The sequence below is a fragment of the Garra rufa genome, chromosome 21 (assembly GCF_049309525.1).
Source record: "Garra rufa chromosome 21, GarRuf1.0, whole genome shotgun sequence".
Taxonomy (NCBI): domain Eukaryota; kingdom Metazoa; phylum Chordata; class Actinopteri; order Cypriniformes; family Cyprinidae; genus Garra; species Garra rufa.
Genome location: NC_133381.1, coordinates 16,674,307 through 16,699,031, shown reverse-complemented (window position 1 = coordinate 16,699,031; position 24,725 = coordinate 16,674,307). Strand labels below are relative to the sequence as shown.

Sequence of the window (24,725 nt, the reverse complement as noted above, 5' to 3'; positions counted from 1 at the left end):
AAGATGCTGGGCCTTATGGTCTCGGCATCTCCAGTACTCCAGCTGGGCCTGCTTCGAATACACCCTCTGCAGTACTGGCTGAAACCAAAGGTTCCTCATCAAGCCTTGCGTCTGGGATGCCTACGTATCAAGGTAGATCAGGCCTGTGTCACAGCTCTGACTCCTTGGAAGAACCCTCAGTGGATGGAAGAGGGCGTTCCCCTGGACATGTTATACAGAAGGAAGGTGGTCTCGACCGATGCCTCCAACTCAGATTGGGGAGCACTGTGCGACAGCCAACCTGCATTCGGCCAATGGTCGAAAGCAGAAAGTCACCTTCACATCAACTGCCTAGAAATGCTAGCAGTGTGTTTAGGCCTTCACACCCTTCTGCCGGTCTTAGTCCGCTCGGACAGTATGACAGTGGTGTCCTACATAAATCACCAGGGAGGTCTTTCGTCGAGACGTCTGTTCACGTTAGTGGAACGTCTCCTAAGATGGGCTCAACTCGTTGAGAGCAACGCATGTGCCAGGCAGGCTGAATCAGGGAGCAGACATGCTGTCTCGGAGCAGCGTCTCCTCAGACGAGTGGATGCTTCATCCCCAAACGATTCAGGAAATATGGACAGTCTTTGGCAAGGCTCAAGTAGACCTTTTTGCCTCAGAAGACAATTCTCACTGCCCAATCTATTTTTCAAAGGAACGGGATGCATTGACCCACGAGCGGCCCAATCTCCTCTTGTATGCGTTTCCCCCGACTGCCCTAATACCACAGGTCACCAGGCAAGTCAGGGAGCAGAAACTTAAAGTCCTGTTGGTGGCCCCATTCTGGCAGAACCAGCATTGGTTCCCAGACCTGCCTCGGCTGCTTTCTTCAGCGTCGTGGCCCATTCCACTGAGACGAGATCTCTTAACACAGGCAAACAGAACGCTATGGCACCCCCAACCGGAATTGTGGGCGCTGCACGTATGGTCTCTCGACGGGAGCCTACAAGTCTCCCCGAGACCATTTTAAACACTTATCTCTCAAGCCAGAGCACCCTCTACAAGGCGGCTCTGTGATCTTAAGTGGTCTGTCTTTTCCGCCTGGTGTTCCACCCACGGTGCAGATCCGAGTTTATGCGACATATCAGTGATATTTTCCTTCCTTCAGGAGCTGTTGGATAAGGGACGATCTCCCTCCACGCTCAAGGTCTATGTGGCGGCCATAGCGGCATTTCATGACCTTATGGACGGTCAATCCGTGGGAAAGAACGATCTGGTCATTCGTTTTTTGAAGGGGTCGAGAAGGCTTAACCCTCCTCGCCCCATCACAGTTTCTTCTTGGGACCTGCCCACAGTGGTGAACCGCTTTGAACCCTTTGAACCGCTTCAGCCCATTGACCTTCGTCCTCTGACGCTGAAAACTGCCCTGCTGATGTGGTTATGTACCTAAAAGTCTCTCGACGCCGTTCAGAGACCAAGTTATTTCCCACTTGGCACTTCCCCCTTCGGAGCAAGACCAAGACTTTAATCCCCTCTGCCCCGTTAGGGCATTGAGGTGTTATATAGAGCGTTCTGCTTCTTTTAGACAGTCAGAACAGCTGTTTGTGTGTTTCGGTGGCCGCACCAAAGGGTCTTCGGTCACGAAACAGAGGTTATCCAAATGGATAGTGGAAGCCATCATGCTGGCTTACTCTTCCTTGGGCCTACAATGTCCCATGGGGGTAAGAGCCCATTCCACTAGAGGCATCGCCTCGTCCTGGGCCTGGTCCAGGGCCTGGTCCAGTGGTGTTTCCATTGCAGAAATTTGTGCGGCGGCCGGCTGGGCCTCGCCGTCCACATTTGCTAGATTTTATAATCTGGACGTCCCGGTCTTGCAGACTCGGGTCCTTTTTTGCATAATGGGATAACTGTTACCAGTACTAGATATTATGCTGTACGCTTTGGCCTCTGTTGGAGCTCCAAACTGTACTATTTCCCTGGAACAGATGTTGATTAGGTCATCCTGATAGAGCAAGTTGGCCCGTATTAGTCCTTGAGTGCTAGGGCCATGTCAGTCGTTCCTCTACCATAGCAATGGCGGGATTGTACTGGTTCCCCATAAGCGTCTCCGACACAGTACGAGTGAAAGTATCGAAAGGGAATGTACTCGGTTACTCTCTTAAACTCGGTTCCCTGAGATACGGGAATGAGTACTGCGTTGCTGGCCGCGCTATTTAGCTGCACGACTCAGTCGAAGTACCTGAGATCCTATGGAGAAATACACGCTTATATAGCCAGTTACTCCGCCCCTTTTGGCGCGATCTGGCGCGAATCATCGCCATAGGCTCGTACAGCTCCGCTGCCGAGTCATTGGTTCATTTTTTACTCACTGCACGAACCAATGACTGTGCAGTTACACTGCGTTATTGAAATGCTTCAGTCTCAGGAGAAAAAGGAGCTTTTTCCCGATAAGTGTCTTCGTTCCCGTATCTCAGGGAACCGAGGTTACGAGAGTACGTTTTTATACAAATCAGTCCATTTTACTCTTCAATATTATAGTAATGAAGTACCAACTTATCTGTATAGTACCAACTCTCATGTATATTTTACAGCATTTAGTTAAGATACTTTTTCCTAGAGACATATGAAGGTAAGATTCCTTGAGATAACAAATAAAAGCTTGTGAATCAGAATCAAATCGTAATATTTGTGCCAAAACCCAGCCCTAATGACTACTGTGACTTTTCAACTATTCAAACACTGTTAAATCCTTGCTAGCATTGTGTTAGTATGTGTTTTGTCCACCTTATAAAGTGTAGTTCCAGCTGTTTCATACAATGTATGTCCCTAGTCGACTTATTCAGAAGGAGTCTGGAGAGCATGAGCTCTTAGAAAGTGCTGTTCTAAGTTTCAGTGCTCTGGACAGAGTAATTGTATGATGTTGTGACCTTGTCTGTGAACGTCATGATGTACTGTGCTGTCTGCTCCAGTGTGTGCATGACAGAAAATTAGTTGTGTGCTTGCCTGTAGTGACAACTGTAGTGTGTTTGTGTTGAAGAAAACATCAAAATATTTGACATATTGCTTGTCCCCAGTGTCACACAGGGTGATCGAGGAGGTGAACAACATTCAGGAGAATCTAGAGATCGAGAAGACATGCAGGGAGAGTGTAGAAGCTTTGGCCTCAAAGGTGGGATTTTACAATAAAGTTATGATCTTCTGGTCTTGTTTTATTCTGTTTCATTTGATTCTCCCTGTTTCTGTTCTGTTTTGTTTAATTCTGTGTTGTTCTAGATGTTCTAGATTTTTTTTTGTTCTGTTCTGATTAATTTGATTCTGTTCTTTTTTTAATTTAATTCTTTTTTTTATTATTAATAATTCTGTTCGGTTTCATTTCATTCTGTTTTGTTCTTGTTCAGTTGATTCTGTTCTGTTTAATTTGATTTTGTTGTGTTTCATTTGATTTAGTTTGGTTCCATTTAATTTTTTTCTGTCATTTGTTTCAATTCTGTTCTGTCATTTGAATATGTTCTTTTCCATTTGATTCTGTTTTGTTCTGGTTCAGTTGATTCTGTTTGGTTCTATTTAATTCGGTGATGCTATTTGGTTCTGTTCTGTTTCACTTGATTCTGTTCTGTTTTATTTGATTCTGTTCAGTTCCAATTCATTCTGTTCTGTCATTTCATTTGATTCTGTTCTGTTTCACTTGATTCTTTTCTGTTTCATTCTGTTTGGTTCCATTTAATTCTGTTCTGTTTCATTTGATTCTGTTTTGTTCTGGTTCAGGTGGTTCTATTTGGTTCTATTGAATTCTGTTCTGTCATTTGATTCTGTTCTGTTTCACTTGATTCTGTTCTGGTTTATTTGATTCAGTTTGAACTAAATCAAATGTATCAGAACTGAACAGTCATTTGGTTCAGTTCTGTTCCATTTAATTCTGTTTTGTCATTTGATTCTGTTCTGTTTCACTTGATTCTATTCTGTTTCATCTGATTCTGTTTGGTTTCATTTAATTCAGTTATTTTCTATTTCATTTGATTCTGTTTTGTTCTTGTTCAGTTGATTCTGTTCTGTTTAATTTGATTCTGTTGTGTTTCATTTGATTTTGTTTGGTTCAATAAAATTTTTCTCTGTCATTTGTTTCAATTCTGTTCTGTCATTTGAATATGTTCGTTTCATTTGATTCTGTTTTATTCTGGTTCAGTTGATTCTATTTGGTTCTATTGAATTCTGTTCTGTCATTTGATTCTGTTCTGTTTCACTTGATTCTGTTCCGTTTTATTTGATTCAGTTTGAACTAAATCAAATGTATCAGAACTGAACAGTCATTTGGTTCTGTTCTGTTCCATTTAATTCTGTTCTGTCATTTGGTTCTGTTCTGTTCCATTTAATTCTGTTCTGTCATTTGGTTCTGTTCTGTTCCATGTAATTCTGTTCTGTAATTTGATTCTATTCTGTTTCATCTGATTCTGTTTGGTTTCATTTAATCCTGTTCGGTTTTGTTTCATTGATCCTGTTTTGTTCTGTTTCAGCTGATTCTATTTGGTTCTGTTTTTGATTCATTTTGAACTTAATCAAATGTATCAGAACTGAACAGTCATTTGATTCTGTTCTGTTTCATTTGATTCTGTTCTGTTTCACTTTGGTTCCATTTTTGTTTTGTTTCATTCTGTTTTGTTTAACTTGATTTTGTTCTGCTGTCCTCTGTTCTGTTCCGATTCATTTGATTCTGTTCAGTTCTGTCCTGATTCATTTGATTTTTGTTCTTTTCAGTTCCATTCAGTTCTCGTTTGTTCTGTTTCAATTGATTCTCCTTTGTTTTGTTCTGATTTATTTGATTTTCTTTTGTTCTGCTCTAATCTGTTGTGTTCTAATTCATTTGATAATGTTCTGTTCAAATGATTCGAATCAGTTCTCTTTTGTGATTTGGTTCTGTCTAGTTTATTTCTTTATTTGTTCTCTTTTTCATGTGATCTCTTTTGTTTTGTTTCACTTGATACTGTACGGTTCAGTTCTGATACATTTGATTTTGTTTTCTTTTGTTTTATTCAATTTTCTTTTGTTCCATTTCATTTGATTCTCCACTGTTCTATTCTGATTTATTTTATTCTGTTTTTTTTTTTGTTTCGATTGACTGTTTTTAATTTAATTCTCTTGTTGCCTATTTCACGTGATTCATATTTGTTCCATTTCCTTTCATTCTGTTCTGATTCATTTGATTTTCTTCAGTTCTGCTCTTGATTCATTTGATGCTATTCTGTTTATTTGATTCAGTTCTGTATTGTAATTTTGTTCTGTTGAATTTATTTCTCTTGTGCTCTTTTTCATATGATTCTGTTTTGTTCTGTTTCATTTGATTCTGTAGTGTTCAGTTCTAATACATTTGATTTACAAATACATTCTAATACATTTCAATTGATTCTCCACTGTTCTATTCTGATTCTTCTTTTGTTTGGTTTGATTTTGTTTTTAATTTAATTCTCCTGTGCCCTATTACATGTGATTCGTATTTGTTTCATTTCAATCTGATTCTTAAATTTTTGTTCTTTTCTGTTTCATTCAGTTCTCTTTTGTTATGTTGCATTTGATTCTCATTTGGTCCGCTCTGATCCATTTGATTGTCCTTTGTTCAGTTCTGATTCATTTGATTTTGTTCTCATCTGATTTATTTCATTCTCTTTTGTTCAGTTGCATTTGACTCTCCCATTCTGTTCTGATTTATTTGATTCTGTTCTTTTTTGTTTGGGTTGATTCTGTTTAATTTAATTCTCTTGTGCTCTGTTTCATGTGCTTCTCTTTTGTTCCATTTCATTTTGATTCTGTTCAGATTTTTTTTTCTGATTCATTTAGTACTGTTCTGCTTTATTTGATTCAGTTCTTTTATCTGGTTTCATTAAATTCTCCTTTGTTCTGGTCTGACTGATTTGATTTTCTTCAGTTCTGCTCTTGTGTTCTGATTCATTTGATTCTGTTCTGTTTATTTGATTCAGTTATCTTTTGTGATTTGGTTCTCTTTTGCTCTGTTTGCTCTGTTTCTCTTTTGCTCTTTTTGCATTGCATTGATCTCTTAAGTTTTCTTGCATTAAAATCATTGAGTTATTTTTTTTTTACAGTATCGTTCAAAGGTGCTTTTTTATGTTTTTGAAATAAGTCTATTATGCTCACAAAGACTGCATTTATTTGATCAAAAACAGTGAAAACAACAGTATTAGCAGGTATTATTATTCCATTTTAATATATATATATATAATTTTTTTTTTTTTTTTTCCTGAATTTTCCTGAATAGCAGTCACTACTCCAGTTCTCCTATTTCAAAATGCACATATTTGTTACCATACTGTGTTTTTTTTATTGGTATATTGGTTTATTGCTCTTTTCATTTAATTCCCTTTTGTTCTGTTTCATTTCATTCTGTACTGTGCAGTTCTGATTCATTTGATCTTGTTCACTTCTGTTTCATTTCATTTGATTCTCCTTTGTTCTATTCTGATTCGTTTGATTCTGTTCTTTTATTGTTTGATTTGATTTCTGTTTCTTTTTTGTTCTCTCCTTGTCCATTTCATTTGGTCTTGTTACTATGTGTTCTGTCCTGCTCTATTCTAATATCCTATGTTTTCTTCTATTTCATTCAATTCTGCTCTACTCTTTTCAGAAACATTACTTCCAGAATCATACACCTATGTTTTTGCTTATGCTTTCATGGTAAATAGATTGAGATCCATCATGCCTCTATCCATCCAACCAGCTTTCCATCCATTTATTTCCTCCTCCTCCACCCTGAGCAAAGTACACACAATTGTACTCCACATGGGCAGTCAATCTATTCAGTTCATGCTGGAGTCAATCTTAAAGACTATCTCCCTCCCATATACCTGCATCTCAGTGTTGACTGCCAGCCCACCTCACTGGACCCGCTCATTACAGAAGTATTCAATTTGCCATCAGTCCCAGCTCAGCACATTGTTTAGTTGGGTTTCAGTTCTGCCGTTCAGGCTCAGTCGGGTCTGAAAAGTGAAGTGGCATCTACACTGAGCGCTCAGCAGGTAAATGGATCTCTAAAAGCCCAGGTGTGAGGCAAATTAGCGGGAACGATTACCAGCTCATTGCCGTCTCTCTGATGGATGAATCAACTTTCTTCTGCTGTCTGTCAGTGATGAGCGCTGATCACCACACACAGAGAGAGAAATGAGAGAACAGTAGCAGTGAAAGGAATAAAGACACAGATAAAAGAGATAAAGACCAGGAGAAAATAGTCTTTAGATTGAAAAAGGACACTGTTGTCCTGCATTTTAGAAGCAGGCTAGCTGTCACTTGATGTCTTTCTCTGTGCAAAAAAGAAGCGATTTCACTGTGCAAATGAAAACGGACATTTATTTTTCTGTACTTGAGGTGACAAAACCCTGCTGGCTTATGGTTATTTAGCGTGGATGACAGGATTTCATTCCTGCCATTTATTGAGAGATTTCTCTTGAGGTATAGCTACATTTTTTCCTTAAAGTATGTGAAGCCATCACAGATGTTTCTGAGAGCTGCGGTTGAGGAAGACCACAGAGCATTTCATTTATACGGAGGAAATAGACCTGCAGCTGGGCCGTTTTGTGCCTCAGCATTATGTGTTGGATAAAAGATCGCTTTAACCAATCAATGGTTTCCTGACATCCTTAAATGCACAGCCCAGCTTGTTCTGTGTTCGCCGGCGGCCACTGCACATGAAAACCAGTGCAGATGCCCTTTGTCCTGGCCGCTCTGTGAACACCCCCACACTGAGCCCCTCATGTCTGTGCGAATAACAGCAGGAGAGTCCTGTAGGTTTTGGCCTCCACAGGTTTACTCATCTTCCATCTGTCAGGACACATGACTGTTTGAGGATGCAGTTGGGTTTGTCACTAGTTGCTCCTTCAACACACAGCTGATTCCTCTCAAACATCTCATCTGTCTTTATTTTAAGGCAGGAAACTCTCTGCATTGCATTGATCTCTTAAATTTTCTTGCATTAAAATCATTGAGTTATTTTTTTTACAGTATCATTCAAAGGTGCTTTTTTATGTTTTTGAAATAAGTCTATTATGCTCACAAAGACTGCATTTATTTGATCAAAAACAGTGAAAACAACAGTATTAGCAAGTATTATTATGCTTTAAAATAGCAGATTTCCATTTTAATGTGTGTGTATGTATGTATGTGTATATATATATATATATATATATATATATATATATATATATATATATATATAATATTATTATTATTATTATTATTATTATTATTTTTTTTTTTTTTTTTCCTGTGATGACAGTGCTGAATTTTTTTTTTAGCAGTCATTACTCCAGTTACCATACTGTGTTTTTTTTTTATTGGTATTGGATGATATTGGTTAGTTTAATGATGCCCACTTTTTACATTTGTGACCCTAGACCACAAAAACAGTCATAAGGGTCATTGTTTTATACATCACCTGAAAGCTGAATAAATAATCTTTTCATTGATGTATGGTTGTTAGGATAGGACAATATTTGACCGAGATGCAACTATTTAAAAAAATCTAGAATCTGAGTGTGCAAAAAAAAAAAAAAATTATCTTTAACGTTGTCCGAAAGAAGTTTTTAGCAATGCATATTACTAAAATTACTACAAAAATTACGTTTTGATATATTTACAGTAGGAAATTTACAACATATCTTCATGGAACATGGTCTTTACTTACCGATACAATGGTATTTTTGATATTTCTACAAATATATCCGTGCTACTTATCACTGGTTTTGTGGTCCAGGGTCACATGTATGTATGTATATACATATTACTAATCAAAAATTAAGTTTTGATATATTTACGGTAATAAATTAACAAAATATCTTAATGGAACATGATCTTTACTCTATGGCATGAAAGAAAAATTGATAATTTTGACAATTATTTTTTATCTATTTTGATAAAATTGCATACAATTTTAATACTGGCCAATATCATTAATGGCCAGAACTTTAATATTGGTGCATTCCCAGGTTTATTTTGCCATTATGACCAGCTGCCTGTATAATTCCACTTGTTTTCTGGCCACTCACCTAGTGAATAAATAACCAGACATGAAATATTGATATTGCCTTATCGCTTGCTGCATTTATGTGAACTAATCTTGCAAATATTTATCAAACAAGTGTGAAAGACTTTGACTTGATTTGCATCTCAGCCCGCAGGATGGAAACAAAATCTCACCTCGTTTTTGAAAGTGTGAAGGATGTGTTGTGAAAATTACAGCATTGGATCATCCCAAATTTACATTTAAATTAGTCCAAAAATTTTGGTAGGTGTGATTGGAGGACGGCGAGCGGAATTGTCTCAAATAGTCTCTATATTTCAGCGGTATGATTTATTTTGTATGACGGCTGTAATTTTGTCTGCCAAGGGAGCCTGAGGCAGACAAAAAAAGGGAAGAGGAAAAAAAATCATAATCAATTTCTTAAACTCTGGAACATTTTGAATTAAAAAGCAGTAATGGATGAGGGTTCGCGGGTGATGGCAGTCAAATCAAAGTGCAATCCAAACACATGACATTTTGTTTTGATGTGTGATCAGAGGAGATGAGGGGCCTGGCCACCTCGGGACGCACGTCTGATTTCTGCCACTGTGTAATTTCACCGCTGCGCTCTCATCAATGCCGGATGATTATCGCCGAGCGAGCGTGTATGCGTGTGTGTCTGCGTGTTTATCCCCATATTATGTGTTGTTGATTGCGTTTTTAAAAGATGCATTCAACAGGAAAGACGGCGTCAGGAAATGGATTCACGTGCTGTGTGTCCTCTCTTGGCTGTCATTAATAAAGGCTCGTTAAAGAGGGGGCATTTCATCCCTGCCTCCCGCTCTTTTTCTCTCTCTGACCGGAATGTCATCGGGGGCTAATTTACATACCTCCACCCCCATTGGCTCTCTGAGTTTCCATTAAGTGGCCTCCCTAATTGAAGTGTGAATGACCAGTCTTAAATTACTTTAATTGGATGCTCAAAAAGGTAAAATTTCTCGGACGCAGGTATGTGCATGTGGCGAGGGAGGGGGTCCGTGGCTGTGCCTGATAGAATGCTGTAATTATTTATGAAAACAGGAGTGTCTGCTGCTGCTGCTCCTGCATACGTGTAATGAAATGTCTATTATTTTGCCCTTGATTATTGCTCTTTTCAGAGGATTCGTGCTGTGTGTGTTTGGCTGTGTGATTGAGGGGAATTGCATGGGCGCCTGCTGGGGTTCCAGTGGGCTGGTCTGTCTACATGCTGCTGATTTGATTTCTCATATCTTTTCGCTCTGTGGCAAACACAGAAAATCACAGGCTTCGTTTTATATCATTTATGGTGTTACAGGTGTCATTTTGATCTCTGATTATTCCTATAAATGTGACGACATTGGCCTCACTAGATTAACTTTTTTTACGCTGTCAGTACACACTGGATTTTCATTTCTCTCCAAGAGACCAAGCAAATTCATGTTTTGTGTCAGTGATAGTGTAGCTCAATTGGTACTGTTGTGATGCCAGCAGCTCTCAGATCATGGGTTCAAATGTATACATTAAATCCACTCTAAGACACTTTAGATAAAAGTATCTTTCAGATACACAAATGTATATCTTTCTCTCAGTTGAACAGACAGAACCGTTCTCTGAAGAGGAAGAGTATGCTGTTTATGTCCCGGCTTGGTGCCGACGTCGTCGCTGAGATCAGTCTGGATGATGAGGACGATGAAGATCCACAGGAGGAGGAGTCAGGTGTCTGTAGCTCCTCCCACTGTCAGATTGTCATTACAGGTGGGTCAGTGCGCTGTCCCACAATGGATTGCTTAATAAAATATTTTTATCACCTTATACTTTATGCATGTACAGATTAGTTTTAAAAGTGAAGTGTATCATTTCTATGAATTGTAGGTTTTGTTCAATTAAATTAACGGGGCCTATCATAACATGAAACTTAGGCTTGATTACCTGTTTAGTCACACAATGGCTGACAAACTTGTGTGAAAGCAGTCATTATTTAGTATTGCAAAAATTAGACACCTTTGCCAGCAAGTGTCTAGTTTTTGAGGCTGTTAGATCAATATATTATTCAAAAATTTTAATTCAGGGATTATGTACTCATTCTCAATTCATTCCAAACCCATATGTTTTTTTCTTTGAAACTGTAATTTTTATAAATTTGTGTATTTGTCTGTTTGTTTTAGATAAGTATGAAATATTTTTATACTTTAATGTACAACAACAGTTCAAAGTGACAGGCTTTCTTTACACTTTTACATATGTGACCATGGACCACAAAACCAGTCTTAAAGGAATAGTTCGCTTTCAGAACAAAAATTTACAGATAATGTACTCACTCCCTTGTCATCCAAGGTGTTCATGTCTTTCTTTCTTCAGTCGTAATGAAATTATGTTTTTTGAGGAAAACATTTCAGGATTTCTCTCCATATAATGGACTTCTATGGTGCCCCCGCGTTTGAACTTCCAAAATGCAGTTTAAATGCAGCTTTAAAGGGCTCTAAATAATCCCAGCCGAGGAAGAAGGGTCTTATCTAGCGAAACAATCGGTTATTTTCTAAAAACATTTACAATTTATATACTTTTTAATCTCTACACAGAGTGCACACAGAGCTAGACAAGACAAGCATTTGAGGTTAAAAAGTATATAAATTGTAATTATTTTTAGACAATAACTGATTGTTTCGCTAGATAAGACCTTTCTTTCCTCGGCTGTGATAGTTTAGAGCCTTTTCAAGCTGCATTTTGGAAGTTCAAACTCGGGGGCACCACAGAAGTAAATTTTTGTTCTAAAAGTGAACTACACCTTTAAGTAGCATGGGTATATTTGTAGCAATAGCCATCAATACATTAAATGGGTCAAAATTATCCATTTTTCTTTTATGCCAAAAATCATTAGGTTATTAAGTAAAGATCATGTTTTATGAAGATATTTTGTAAATTTCCTACCATAAATATATCAAAATGTAATTTTTGTTTAGTAATATGTCTGGCTAAGAACTTCATTTGGACAACTTTAAAGGTGATTTTCTCAATATTTAGATTTTTTTGTACCCTCAGATTCCAGATTTCCCTTATGACTGGTTTTGTGGTCCAGGTTTACATATAAGAACAGTTGACCAGACTTTATTCATTAATTCATTTATTTATGTGTTTTAAATATTAAATGCAATTTCTTTGAAAGATTTTTATATTGAAACAACAGTTGTAAGTGATCACAGGCCTTCAAAAGACTTTTTAAGGCTTTCAAGCACTGAAAAGGACATCAAAAAATACAAACACATGTTTTTTTATTAAGAGTCTTACACACAATAGCTTTTTGTGAGGAACAGACTAAAAATGTGTCATTTGTGACTAATAATTTTTCCTTCCGGTACAGTTCTAATTTCATGATGTTTGGTTACGACACACTTGATAATTTAGGCTATTCTGTACTGTTGTTTTTCATTAATGCGTTTCTTGTTTTTTTTTTTTTTTGTGGTAGAGCTGAGGGATAAACTAGAGGTGATCCTGGGTGAGAAGAAGCAGATTGCAGTCGATCTGGAGACAACAAGAGAGCAGCTCTGCCAAACTAGACAGGAAGTATGTGAGAAAGCCATTCAATCTTGGGTTTTTCTGCATTAACTTACCACACATCTTTAAGAAAGAACAGTAACACTTTACAATAAGGTTCATTAGTTAATAAGTCAACTACATTAGTTAACAGGAATTAAGAATGATCTATACTTCTACAGAATTTATTAATCTTAGTTAATGTTAGTTTCAGCATTTATTAATACATTATTAATATCATAAGTTGCATTTGTTAACAGTACTTAAAACTAACAGCACTGTGAAGTAACAAACAATGAATGACAGTTTTTTATTAACTAACATTAACAAAGATTAATGAATAGTGTAGGGCTGATTTTGATTATCAGTTAGTTGGCCGATAATTTTTTCGATTAATCGATTAGTTGGCTTAAAAATTCCAATTTTATTTTTTTTTATTTTTTTTGTCAAAATCACACAATTCCACATTCGGAATGCTATAAGAACACAGTGCTTACCAGTTTATTAGACCACCTGTTGTAATAAAAAGAACAGACAAATATCTGAAGAAAAACATTATAACAAGCACAAAATACAGTGTTTCTGCTATTTATTCTGCCATGGCGGTGTTTAGTGTCCCGCCAACAGCAGCAGTAGCGAGCGCAAGTGCCTTCAGCAGAGTTCCGCGTTCAAATGCACGCAGTAAGCTTAAGCTGGCCATAAAGCCAGGGAAAATGTAAAGAGATATTCAAAATTTTTTATTAATAAACTAGTATTTTCTGAGTCAGTGTCACAAAGATGAAGTTGACAATCCTGACTCGCCATCTGCTCACTGGACGCGCTTTTAATGCCTAAATGCATCTTTATGGATTAGACCTATAGCTAATAAAAGATTTTTGTTTTCGATTTGAATTATTTCCTTTTATAGTAGTGAAGTAATAATTTAAAGTCAATTTGTTACTCTTACCTTTATGAGCAAAAATGAAGTTTCACATGGCGCTGACACCTCCATGTCCTGCAAAGCTTTCACTCTCCGCACAAACGATTGGAAATGCGCCTAGCACACATTTATCTTGGTTAAACAAATAAACTAATATTGTGATATGCTTTAAGTTTTTTATATCTAAGGATTTGAATTTAAATCGTGATGACTTGAGAAGGCTAGCACGTTTAATAATGTTTGAGCCTCATTTATTTATATATATATATATATATATACACACATGTGCACTACATATTGTATTTTAAATATAAATTTAACATTCAATGACAGATGTTTCAGCACAATGAATGTTTTTGCGCTGAGTATTAATTTTCTCCCTGTCTGTGTTCCAGTCTGACACGCTCATTCAGTAAAGATTTAAACTTAACACAGACTGTCAGGATGGACTTTTATGCATAAATGGAAATGCTTGTGTGAATTTGTGACATTTACAGATAAGGATATGACCGTAAACTGAAAGTTTTCATGCTGAGGATGCAAACGACGCGTTCAAAAATGACGAACGAGTTTCCATATTTGTTGTATTTAAAACTTGACTCTTCTGTAGTTATATCGTGTACTAAGACCGATGGAAATGCAAAGCTGCGAGTTTCTAGGCTGATAAGATTAGGAACTATACTTCCATTCCGGCGTAATAGTCAAGGAAGTTTGCTTCTGTAATATGGCTGAAGCAGGAGCAGTAATACCACGCAGCACATGTGCAAATGCTAAACTAGCTGGGAACTCATTTCTGATAATACTCCGCCTGCTTCGGCCATATTGCGGCAGCAAACTTCCTTGACTATTACTCTGGAATGGAAGTGTAGTTCCTAATCTTATCAGCCTAGAAACTCGCAGCTTTGCATTTCCACCGGTCTTAGTACACGATATAACTACAGAAGAGTCAAGTTTTAAATACAACAAATATGGAAACTCGTTGGTCATTTTTGAACGTGATGCTATTGGTCTAATAGGATTCAATGATCTATGCTAAGCTATGCTAAAAGTGATATCGCCAGAACAGGAGAACGGCTGAATGGGTTTCAAAACGGTAAAAATTAACTTATTAACTCGGGGGGAGTTGGAGAATGAGCCTATTTCCAAAAAAAGTGGAGTGTTCCTTTAAAATAAGGAATTCTCATGTTTTGGGCAGCTTGGATCATGTAACTCTCCTGCAGCATCTCAGTCTGTTTCCTCCACTATTTTTAGATGCATTTTGTCTATAGAAATGTGTCATTCAGTGCTGTAGTTTGGCGTGATTCTCTGAAGTTGCAAATGCACTGTGGGCAGACCCGATTAATCGATAATGCGATTCGTTGTTGCCGAATTTCATTATCGATAATAATCGATTTTATCGATTAGTTGTTGCAGCCCTAAAATAGTGTAATAAATGTATAGTTCATTGTTTGTGCATTAAGACATTTAATGTGACCAGATGACACTTTATTGCAAAGTGTTACCAAAAGATCTACTGTGCATCTTTTTAAAAAAGGCCTTCAATATACACTTAAATTTCTTTCTTTTTTAAAGGAAAGCTAAAATCATGACAGAACAAAACTGTTTTCATCCACCTCCCTATTGCCTTGCCATGTTTCACAGTGCCTTTCACTCAGAATAAAAGAGAGGGCTGTCTTTGCATCATGTTGTTCAGTGTTTCAGATGAACCAGTTTAATACCCAAATAAATGAAACCCTTCCTCTCCCTTTCTTCCTAAGCTCCTGAAAGAGAAACATGATAATACTGTTTTAATAGCTGAAACATTTCAACAAAAGAAGCTCTTGGGAAAATACAAGAGAGGTCAGTTGTGCTCCTGTTCTCTACTGTATCCCTTTACATCAACCTCGCTCTCTCTCTCTCCCTCTCTCTACTGCTTTCCAATTTGGTATGTCTTCATTGCTTGATTCAAAGCCTATACTGTGTTTCTTGTATCATTATTACAATATCAATGTCATACTGTATTTTTATGCAAATATGAGTGATTTCTCACACCTTATGCTTGATTATAACTTCATAACAGATCATGCAAATATCACAAAAAACTGAATGCATCATTTTTCACAGATACTTTGATTGTTTGCACTATACCACTGTAGAAATAAGCACCCCAAATGCCTTTTAAATGTCTATGCCCTGTAGTGGACATCATAATTTTAATAGGAATTTAAAGAATCTGTTTGTGTGTGTAGTTTCTCAGTATGCTCTAGACGAGTTTGAGGCCTTGCAGGAGGATCTTAACCTTGAGAGGGACCTGCGTTCTGAAGCTGAAAAGTTTGCACATGAGGTGAAAGCTCGGTTTTAATTAATTTCGTAATTACTTTACTGAAATTTATAAAACATTCTAGGAACTCTGAATGTTTATGGATTCCTGAAATATGGTAATTACCGAGTGTGTGAATGTGTTTATCTCTCTGTCTCACTGTGGGTAAATGAAGATGCTAGTGGAGCAGAAGAAGCTGAAAAGGCAAAGTCAGATGTTGATCCAGAGTGTGTCCCCAACGGAAGCTTTGCAGAAAGCTCTGGCAGAAATCAACACACTGACACACACTTTAGAGACACAGAGGCTGGAGCATCAACAGCAGGTAATACACACACATTAATCCCCACAATGTCCTTCAGGTCACAATATCCTGAGAGGGTGCTGACCGAACGTCATTAAAATAATAACAGACGAACCAATCAAATCAACCTTATCAACCCCTTCCAGTGTCACACCAAAACACCCACACACATGCAGTTTACTACTTGCCTTTCTAAAAGGAGAAAAAGAGCCGTATTCTGCATTTAAACAATCATTAAAGAATCAGGGGGAAAGCTGGAGTCAACATGACTCACTTCGTGGGATTTGTCTGACACCACTATAGATTTTAGTCAGAGTATATGACATATTTAATATGACAGGAGCAATAATGAGGCTGTGAGTGATGGAAGTACTGTGTTGTACTGCCTTAAAGGGATGGTTCACCCAAAAAAGTCATCATTTTGTCACCCTGATGTCATCTCAATGGAAAGGCGAGACATTTTCTCTTTTATGGAAAGAGTGCAGTAATATTATATCTGAAACTACAACAAAAACAATCTGTTACTTGAAAGAAAATAAACTTCAACTGAAATAATATTAAATATAAAAATAATAACCTTTAAAGGAGACTGGTTATGCCCCTTTTTAACAATATGTAATATAAGTCTCAGGTTTCTCCAGAATGTGTCTGCACATTGAAAATGCCTACTTTGAGTGGAAGCAGAAACATGCAGTTTTCCTTCATGTCTCTTTAAATGCAAATGAGCTACTGCTCCCCACCCCTTTTCCAGAACAGGGTTGTGCCTTTACAGCTCGTACCTCAGATACTCTGCTAAAAAACATCTGTTTGGTTTTGATTATCATGTCTATCGCGCTGAGATCATGCGTTTTTAAGCATATCAGATAAAAATTGTGATATAGGGTTTTCTGAACGCACACATCCAAAGCACACGCTTACAGAAAGTGGCTGTCACGTGGCACGTGAGTACTAAACTGAGTTCTCTTTCATGTCTTATTGCATTTAAACTGTTAAATACACACAAGTTTATGTTAAAAATGCACAGAAATTAAAAAAACTGTCAGTTATTTTGGTGAAGTTAAACAACTGGGAAAAAAAATTAATGTGTATTAGATCTGTGTGACAGCAGTGTAATATACAGTAATTAAATGAATAAATTAACTTAATAATTAACTTAAATAATTATGTCTCAAAATGATGGCACTGTGGGTGGAAACATGCAGATAAAGGGGCAGTAATATTATAATAAAATCCTTTTCCTACATCATGGGTAAACAAAATCTGATGTGCTGGTTTTTCACATGCTTGCAGACAAAGGCTTATCAAAACAAAGTTACTGGTTTGACCTTTTTCACGTTTTCTGGGTTGATGGATGCACTGGGGAGTGGGGACCTGATTATAGCACTTAAACATGGAAAAAGTCAAATTTTAATGATGTGTCACCATTAACTTATTTTATTTCAACAAGTTCAAAACAAAATTAAAACTAAGATAAAATAAATAAAAACTATCTGGAAAAATTGACAACAAACAGTAAACAGCTAAAAAAATATATCCAAACATAATCTAAAATAAAAAAAATATAATAGTGTCTCAATGACAGTAAAAATGGACTGGTCCAGTGTGCAAGCTGCTATTTTCTTTATTGTGAAAGTGGATGGGGACTTGGTCACCATTTTATTTGATGACAAAACAGTTTTTTTTTTATTTTGTAAGGAACTAAACCTTAAAGTTCAAAGATCACATGCCATTTTTACACTTATGTTTTTGTCGTTGATTGTTGTGCTATGTATGTTTGTGGACTCTAGGTGAAGGCTCTTGAAGAGCAGATACACAGTAGTGAACTAAAGAAGCAAATGACAGCATTACAGAGACAGAATGAATTGCTGGAAGAGGAGAGAAAAGATTGGCAGCACAAACATACTAAAGCTGAAACTGAAGCCAAAGACCTCAGATTCACAGGTAACACGTCTGGAGTCAGTTTTATGCTCACCAAGTCTGCATTTATTTGATCAAAAATGCAGTAAAAACAATAGTATTGTGAAATAATATTTGAATTTAAAATAACGGATTTCTATTTTGGTATATTTGGTATATAAAACGTAATTTATTCCTGTGATGCAAAGCTGAATTTTCAGCCGCCATTACTTCAGTCTTCAGTGTCACATGAACCTTCAGAGATCATTATAATATGCTGACTTGGTGCACAAGAAATCTTTCTTTACTGTAATCAATGTTGAAATCAGTTGTTTGTCCTAAAGGAATAGTTCACCCAAAAATACAAATTCTGTCATTAATTACTCACCCTCATGTCAGTCTAAACCTGTAAGACCTTCTTCGAAACACAAATTAAAATATTTTTGAAATTCAATAGCTTTCTGACCCTGCATAGACAGCAACACAACTACCACATTCAAGGCCCAGAAAGGTAGTAAGAAAATCGTTAAAATAGTCCATCAGTGGTTCAACCGTAATTTTATGAAGCTACGAGAATACTTTTTGTGCACAAAGAAAACAAAAATAACAACATTATTCAACAATTTCTACTTGTGTGCAAGACTGATGTGGAAAAAAAAAAGAAATTGTTGCATGAAGTTGTTATTTTAGTTTTCTTTGCACACAAAAAGTATTCAAATAGATTCAAAACATAACAGTTGAACCACTGATGTCACATGGACTATTTTAATTATGTCCTTACTACCTTTGGACGTGTCAGCCTTGAACGTGTCAGTTGTGTTACTGTCTACGCAGGTTCAGAAAGCTCTCAGATTTCATCAAAAATATCTTAACTTGTGTTCCGAAGATGAACAAAGGTCATACGAGTTTGGAACAACATGAGGGTGAGTAATTATTGACAGAATTTTAATTTTTTTTTTTTGTAAACTATTCCTTTAATTTACCAGCCTTTTATTTGAAATAGAGAATTTTTGTCACATTATACATTTTTGTTGTATAAAAAATCACTCTAAATAACCTAGTGTTTGTATCTCTGTCTGTTTTGCAGTGGAGGAACTGAAAAAGAAGCTCCAGCAGGTCTCCAACCCACCACCAGCTGCCCCAGGACCACCGCCTCCACCCCCGCCCCCACCTCCTCCACCTCCACCCCTTGCCCCCTCAAGCAACCCACTCAGGTGAGTGTCTGTCATAGGGTTGTGCCGATAGACGATAGTATCGTGTATCGACGATAGTCAAAGATATCGCCTGTTGCTGATGCCTTTGACGATAGTAAGACGATTATTATTATTATTATTATTATGCGTAAAAAAGGCACCTAACTTTAGCGATGCAGCGCAGAGAGTCGGTTCTAGGATGCCTCAGAAACTTGCCGTGGTATAAACGTGCAGTGAAAATGGGTAAGAGATTTATTCATCATACAGTGTACATAGATTAAGTGTAGACAGTGGTTTAGGCTTAATTAAATACGATATATGAGAATCTGTCTGTATAGTAAACATAAACATTCACCTCAGTAACTGTATGCGTTAACTAGAATTACGATGCGATAAAATGGCGCTAAACATATGCACGTGAATTACACGGGCACCATTTCTCCACAATCAATATGAACTGAACTACAACATGAACTGATGACAAAGATCAGACATACAGCGGTAACATTATTACAGTATGACAGGTAAAGAAAGATTTACATTCACGCACGCACATTTACCGCTCCCTGAAGACAGCAGAGAATGAAACCGAAAGTAAACTTAAACCTATCCAACACAACTACCGTCAGCACTCTGTACACGCACAACTTAGTCACATGCACTACCCTTACAAAACGAATAAGGAATTTATTACTTATTGACATATTTACATGTCATTAAATAAATTAGCACGACAGTATGGTGTATCTGCAATCTCACAGGCTGACGATAGGACGATATGAAAATTGTGCATATCGCCCAACACTAGTCTGTCAGTCTGTTTGTGATAAAAGCCATCAAAATGAGAAATCACAACCTAAAGATTAATAAGATCTGATGAAAACTGCAGTCAATAGGCTGTTTGCTCATTGGGAAGTTTTAATGACATTTTTCTTGTTGAAACTGCTAATTTTGCTATAATTCTCTATTTTTTTGTTTTTAGCTCATTACTGTCTATACTTCGTAAGAAAAAGGATGTGAGCACTGAAATTGCATTAGTGGAGAAGGACTCATCTGAGAAAACCCCAGGTAAAGAGCAAAGACCCATTTTATTTCCACTCTATAAGCCTGCTCCGGTTTAAAGTTTTGCTTTATAAAAATTAATAAATGCAAAGATTACATAGTTTGATCATTTAAAAGCACAGTAATCAGCGACGGCTGATGGTTCAAGGTTTTATCTTTGTTTCGTTTCATTAGCAGGGCTGCTCCGTCTTTGAGCCGCATGAAAGATTTCAGACATTTATTTTGACCTTTTTGCTCAGTGTTAAGTGTCAATTAAGAAGTTGCAATGCATGCAGTCAGATGGAATGTAATTTATGTACACTGTTTCACATAAAGTAAACGTGTTCTTCATCACAGAAATGGGTAGAAATGAAATACCTGGGTCAAGTTCAAGTTTATCCTTAGCCATTTCTTTGAGCCTCATACTAAAAAAAAATAAGATGGTACAGAAAAAGCAAGACTTGCAGCTTTTTCCTGAAGGACAAACACTTTTGAACAGAGTTTGGATGGGTCATTATTCATTGATGTTTAGACTTGTTTAGACTTTAGAATTTGACTGGTGAACTTTAGCCTTTCCTTTATCACTAGTGTTTGATTTTCTTTTTCACTGGGTTTGAATATTTATAAGGAATGGCGATCTTTCCACTGGATTGACTAAAATTCTTTCACATCCTATAATAAGTATAAGCTTAGATACTTTTTCGAATAATTGCAGTTTTCTTTCACATGTTCTTGTTCATATTGAACAGCATTTTTATGATCTCATATGAATAGAAAGTTGTTATTGGACCATATTCTAGCTCTGAAATGCAATGCCAATTTTATGGCTTTGCAAAAGAGAATGTTTTAGAGAGATTTTTATCATATCAGAAAAACATCAGACTGGTAAGCAGATAATATTCACATTTTTGTTACAGTTAATGACAGAATGACTGAAAGTGATTGCCAAGGCCACTAAACAAAGACAAAAACACAGATCAACTTTCTTTTAATTTTTTTTTATGATATTTGTGCATGCCAGCTCAAATAAACCCCAAACCCTTGCAGTTCTGCTTAGTGGTGTCAGTATGTCTAAAATGACTTCTAATGAAAAGCAGCAGAGTTGAACTGTTTAGATGTGTTTTAATATAAATCCCATTTGTCTGTCTGTCTGTGTGTGTGTGTCTAACAGAGAAGGACATCAGGCAGCAAGCTGTGGATGAGATGATGCAGCGAATCAAAAAAGGAGTTCAACTCCGACGTGTTTCCCAGAAAACCAACAGAGCCAGACCAGGACCGGTACACACATCATACAGACTCATACCAACACAAAAACTGATTTATTTAGTTAATCAATGTCATTAATATGCTAGGTGCTAATCAAATATAATAAGAAATAAATGCTTTTATTTAGCAAGGACACATTCAGTTGATCAAAAGTGACAGTAATCAAATAAATGCTATTCTTTTGAAGTTTATTAAAGAGTAATGTACAAAAAGTAGTGTGATTTCCACAAAAATACTAAGCAGCACAATTGTTTTCAACATCAAAAATTATAAAAATTGTTTCTTGAGCACCAAATCAGCACAAATTACAATGATTTCTGAAGGATTATGTGACACAAGACTGGAGTAATGGCTGCTGAATATTAAGCTTTGCCATCACAGAGATACATTACACTTAAAATTTATTAAAATACAAAACAGTTATTTCAAATTGTAATAACATTTTTTGATCAAATGAATGCAGCCTTTTTGAGGAGATTTATCCAAAATTATTCACGCTAAATTAACCTTTTTTTAAATACAATAACACTAACTTACATAGTCTGCTTAATTGTTTCTGTGTTTTTTTGCAGAAAGAAGGATCCAATTCTGCTGTACAGGAACTTCAAGGAATCCTGGTTAGGATTGCTATATTTATTTTTATTTTATTTATAATTGATTATTAATTATTAATATTATCACTTCAAATGTACAGTTGAAACCAGACGTTTACATACACCTTGCAGAATCTGCAAAATGTTAATTATCTTACAAAAATAAGAGAGGATAATACAAAATGCATGTTATTTTTTATTTAGTTGTTTATGAGTCCCTTGTTTGTCCTGAGCAGTTCAATTACCCGCTGTACTTCAGAAAAATCCTTTAGATCCCACAATTTTTTGGGTTTTTCAGCATTTTTGTGTATTTGAACCCTTTCCATTAATTACTTGATTTTGAAAGATCCATCTTTTCACACTGAGGACAACTGAGGGACTCATATGCAACTATTACAAAAGGTTCAAACACTCACTGATGCTTCAGGAAGGAGCATGCATTCAAATCCAGGGGGTGAAAACTTTTCAGGGTAAATTTAACTTATTTTGTATTCTGGAAAACAAGTAAGTATCTTCTGTAGCTTCTGAAGGGCAGTGCTAAATGAAAAAACATGATATTTAGGCAAAATAAGAAAAAATTAATAGTTGCATGAGTCCCTCAGTTGTCCTCAGAGTGAAAAGATGGATCTCAAAATCATACAGTCATTGTTGGAAAGAGTTTAAATATACATAAATGCTAAAAACCAAACAATTTGTGGGACCTGTAGGGCAGTTGAACTGTTCAGGACAAACAATGGACTCATGAACAACTATCACTAAACAAAAAAACACAGCTGTAGCCTGTGGATCATTCAGGTAACAACAAAGTATTAAGAATCAAATGTATGTACATTTTTGAGGCTCATTTTTATAAATGAAACTATTTTTTTCTCTTGTGGACTATATGTAAATGTCTTTTATGTGAAATAACTTATTCAGGTCAGTACTAAGTATAAAACTAACATGCATTTTTCATGATCCCTCATATTTTGGTAAAATAATTAACATTTGATTCAGATTCTGCAAGGTGTATATAAACGTCTGGTTTCAACTGTATATGTGCATTTATGTAAGTATATAGGTATAAACATAAAAAAAATCAACAAACATATTGCAATATAATTCAAATGTGTTTAAAGCCAGCTGTTGGTATACTAACAGAATCTTTCTGTTAGAACTCTGTCAAGCGTCCCGACCCCTCCTCCTCATCTGGGACACGCCCGCCATCGCCATCACAGAAGTCTGAGCTGGAGAAAGCCCTGCAGAAACGGAGGGTAGCGCTGAAGGCTGCAAAGAATAACAGTCAGTCTAAAACACACACATACACTTCAGCACATTTTCTCTGTCTCTTGAGCCAGATCATCCGTTTAACTTTTCAACCCTTCCCCTGTAGCGAATTCCAGTGCTGCCCTGGATCCGCCCCAGATTGAACAAACCCAGCCAGAACCAGGCCAGAACACAAGAGACAAGGACACACCGCAACACACAACAACCACAATATCCACCGATCAACTCAAGCCTTCATAGGAGATCATAGGTTGTGAGTATCTGCTCTTTTACGTCGAGCACCAGGGTAGTTGATCCAAACTAACCAAACACACGTGACTATGTAATATTTTTTAATGTAATACTTGCAGAACTTTGACTGTAATGTGACTTGATAGTGCCAAGCAGATGTTTGGGTTTTAATCCACCTTATTTTTCTGTAAGAGTGGGCGTGGCCGTTTGTAAATTTTATGGGTCAGGCTTACAATCTCATCTGCATCCAGCTATTTTTAGCTGTATATATATATACTGCAAATTGGTGTCTCACCATATTATTTTAATTATGAGCACACTGGTTTGAAGTGCAAACATTTTTTTACAGTTTACTGCACGTTGTTATTCTTCTCGTTATTTCCCTTTTGCAACTAATGAACTGGACGTCTCGCTCATAGGCTTACTTACATATTAAAGAATGAGGTGAATTTGCTCTTGCTTATTTATTTATTTATTTATTGAATGGGTCAAACCATTTACTCACAATTGTTTAGTTTTTTTTTTCTTTTGTTTGGTTCAAAGAGTGTCCAAATTCAATTTTTATTACCATAACAAAATATATTTTATGTTATGTACACTACCAGTCAAAAGTTTTTGAACGGTATGATTTTTAATATTTTTTTTTTAAAGAAGTCTCTTCTGCTCAACAAGCCTGCGTTTATTTTATCCAAAATACAGCAAAAACAGTAACGTCTAGAAATATTTTTACTATTTAAAATGACTGGTTTCTATTTGAATATAGTAAATATAATTCATTTTTGTGATTTAAAAGCTGAATTTTTAGCATCATTATTCCAGTCACATGATCCTCCAGGAATCATTCTAATATTCTGATTTGGTGCACAAAAACATTTATTAGTATGTTAAAGGATAACTATTGCCAAAATGCAACCTGGGCTGTTTTTTTTTTCCTGTAAACGAGACAAACTTGTATCTAAAAGCATAATTACGACAAACGTGCCGTTTTTGGGATTGACCGTGATTTCGTTTTGTGGTCAATGGCCGGTGAATGGGAAAACTAGGGGCATAAATTTGAGCGCATCAAAATCGATATTTTTACAACACTAAGAAGGCTCGACACACCATGAAACTTTGCTCGAAGTATCGCCTGGGTCTCTACACATGAACTCCGGCATTGAGAACATTGTTTGTGTACACAGAGTTTACTAAAAAGAAAGTTTTTGAACA

General features: G+C 36.5%; 1 protein-coding gene across 1 annotated transcript in view; it reads left to right on the top strand.

Annotated features, from left to right (window-relative positions):
• shtn1 (shootin 1) overlaps positions 1-23,534 on the top strand; it is a 35,496-nt gene extending 11,962 nt beyond the window's left edge. The window contains exons 4-16 of the mRNA XM_073827509.1: positions 3,039-3,133; positions 10,570-10,735; positions 12,444-12,541; positions 15,188-15,269; positions 15,659-15,753; positions 15,905-16,051; positions 17,818-17,971; positions 19,014-19,140; positions 20,102-20,187; positions 21,332-21,438; positions 21,999-22,043; positions 23,174-23,300; positions 23,392-23,534. Coding sequence (XP_073683610.1) covers positions 3,039-3,133; positions 10,570-10,735; positions 12,444-12,541; positions 15,188-15,269; positions 15,659-15,753; positions 15,905-16,051; positions 17,818-17,971; positions 19,014-19,140; positions 20,102-20,187; positions 21,332-21,438; positions 21,999-22,043; positions 23,174-23,300; positions 23,392-23,525 — 1,463 coding nt within the window. The 3' untranslated portion in view covers positions 23,526-23,534. The remainder of the gene's footprint in view (positions 1-3,038; positions 3,134-10,569; positions 10,736-12,443; positions 12,542-15,187; positions 15,270-15,658; positions 15,754-15,904; positions 16,052-17,817; positions 17,972-19,013; positions 19,141-20,101; positions 20,188-21,331; positions 21,439-21,998; positions 22,044-23,173; positions 23,301-23,391) is intronic.
• Positions 23,535-24,725: the final 1,191 nt, after the last annotated feature.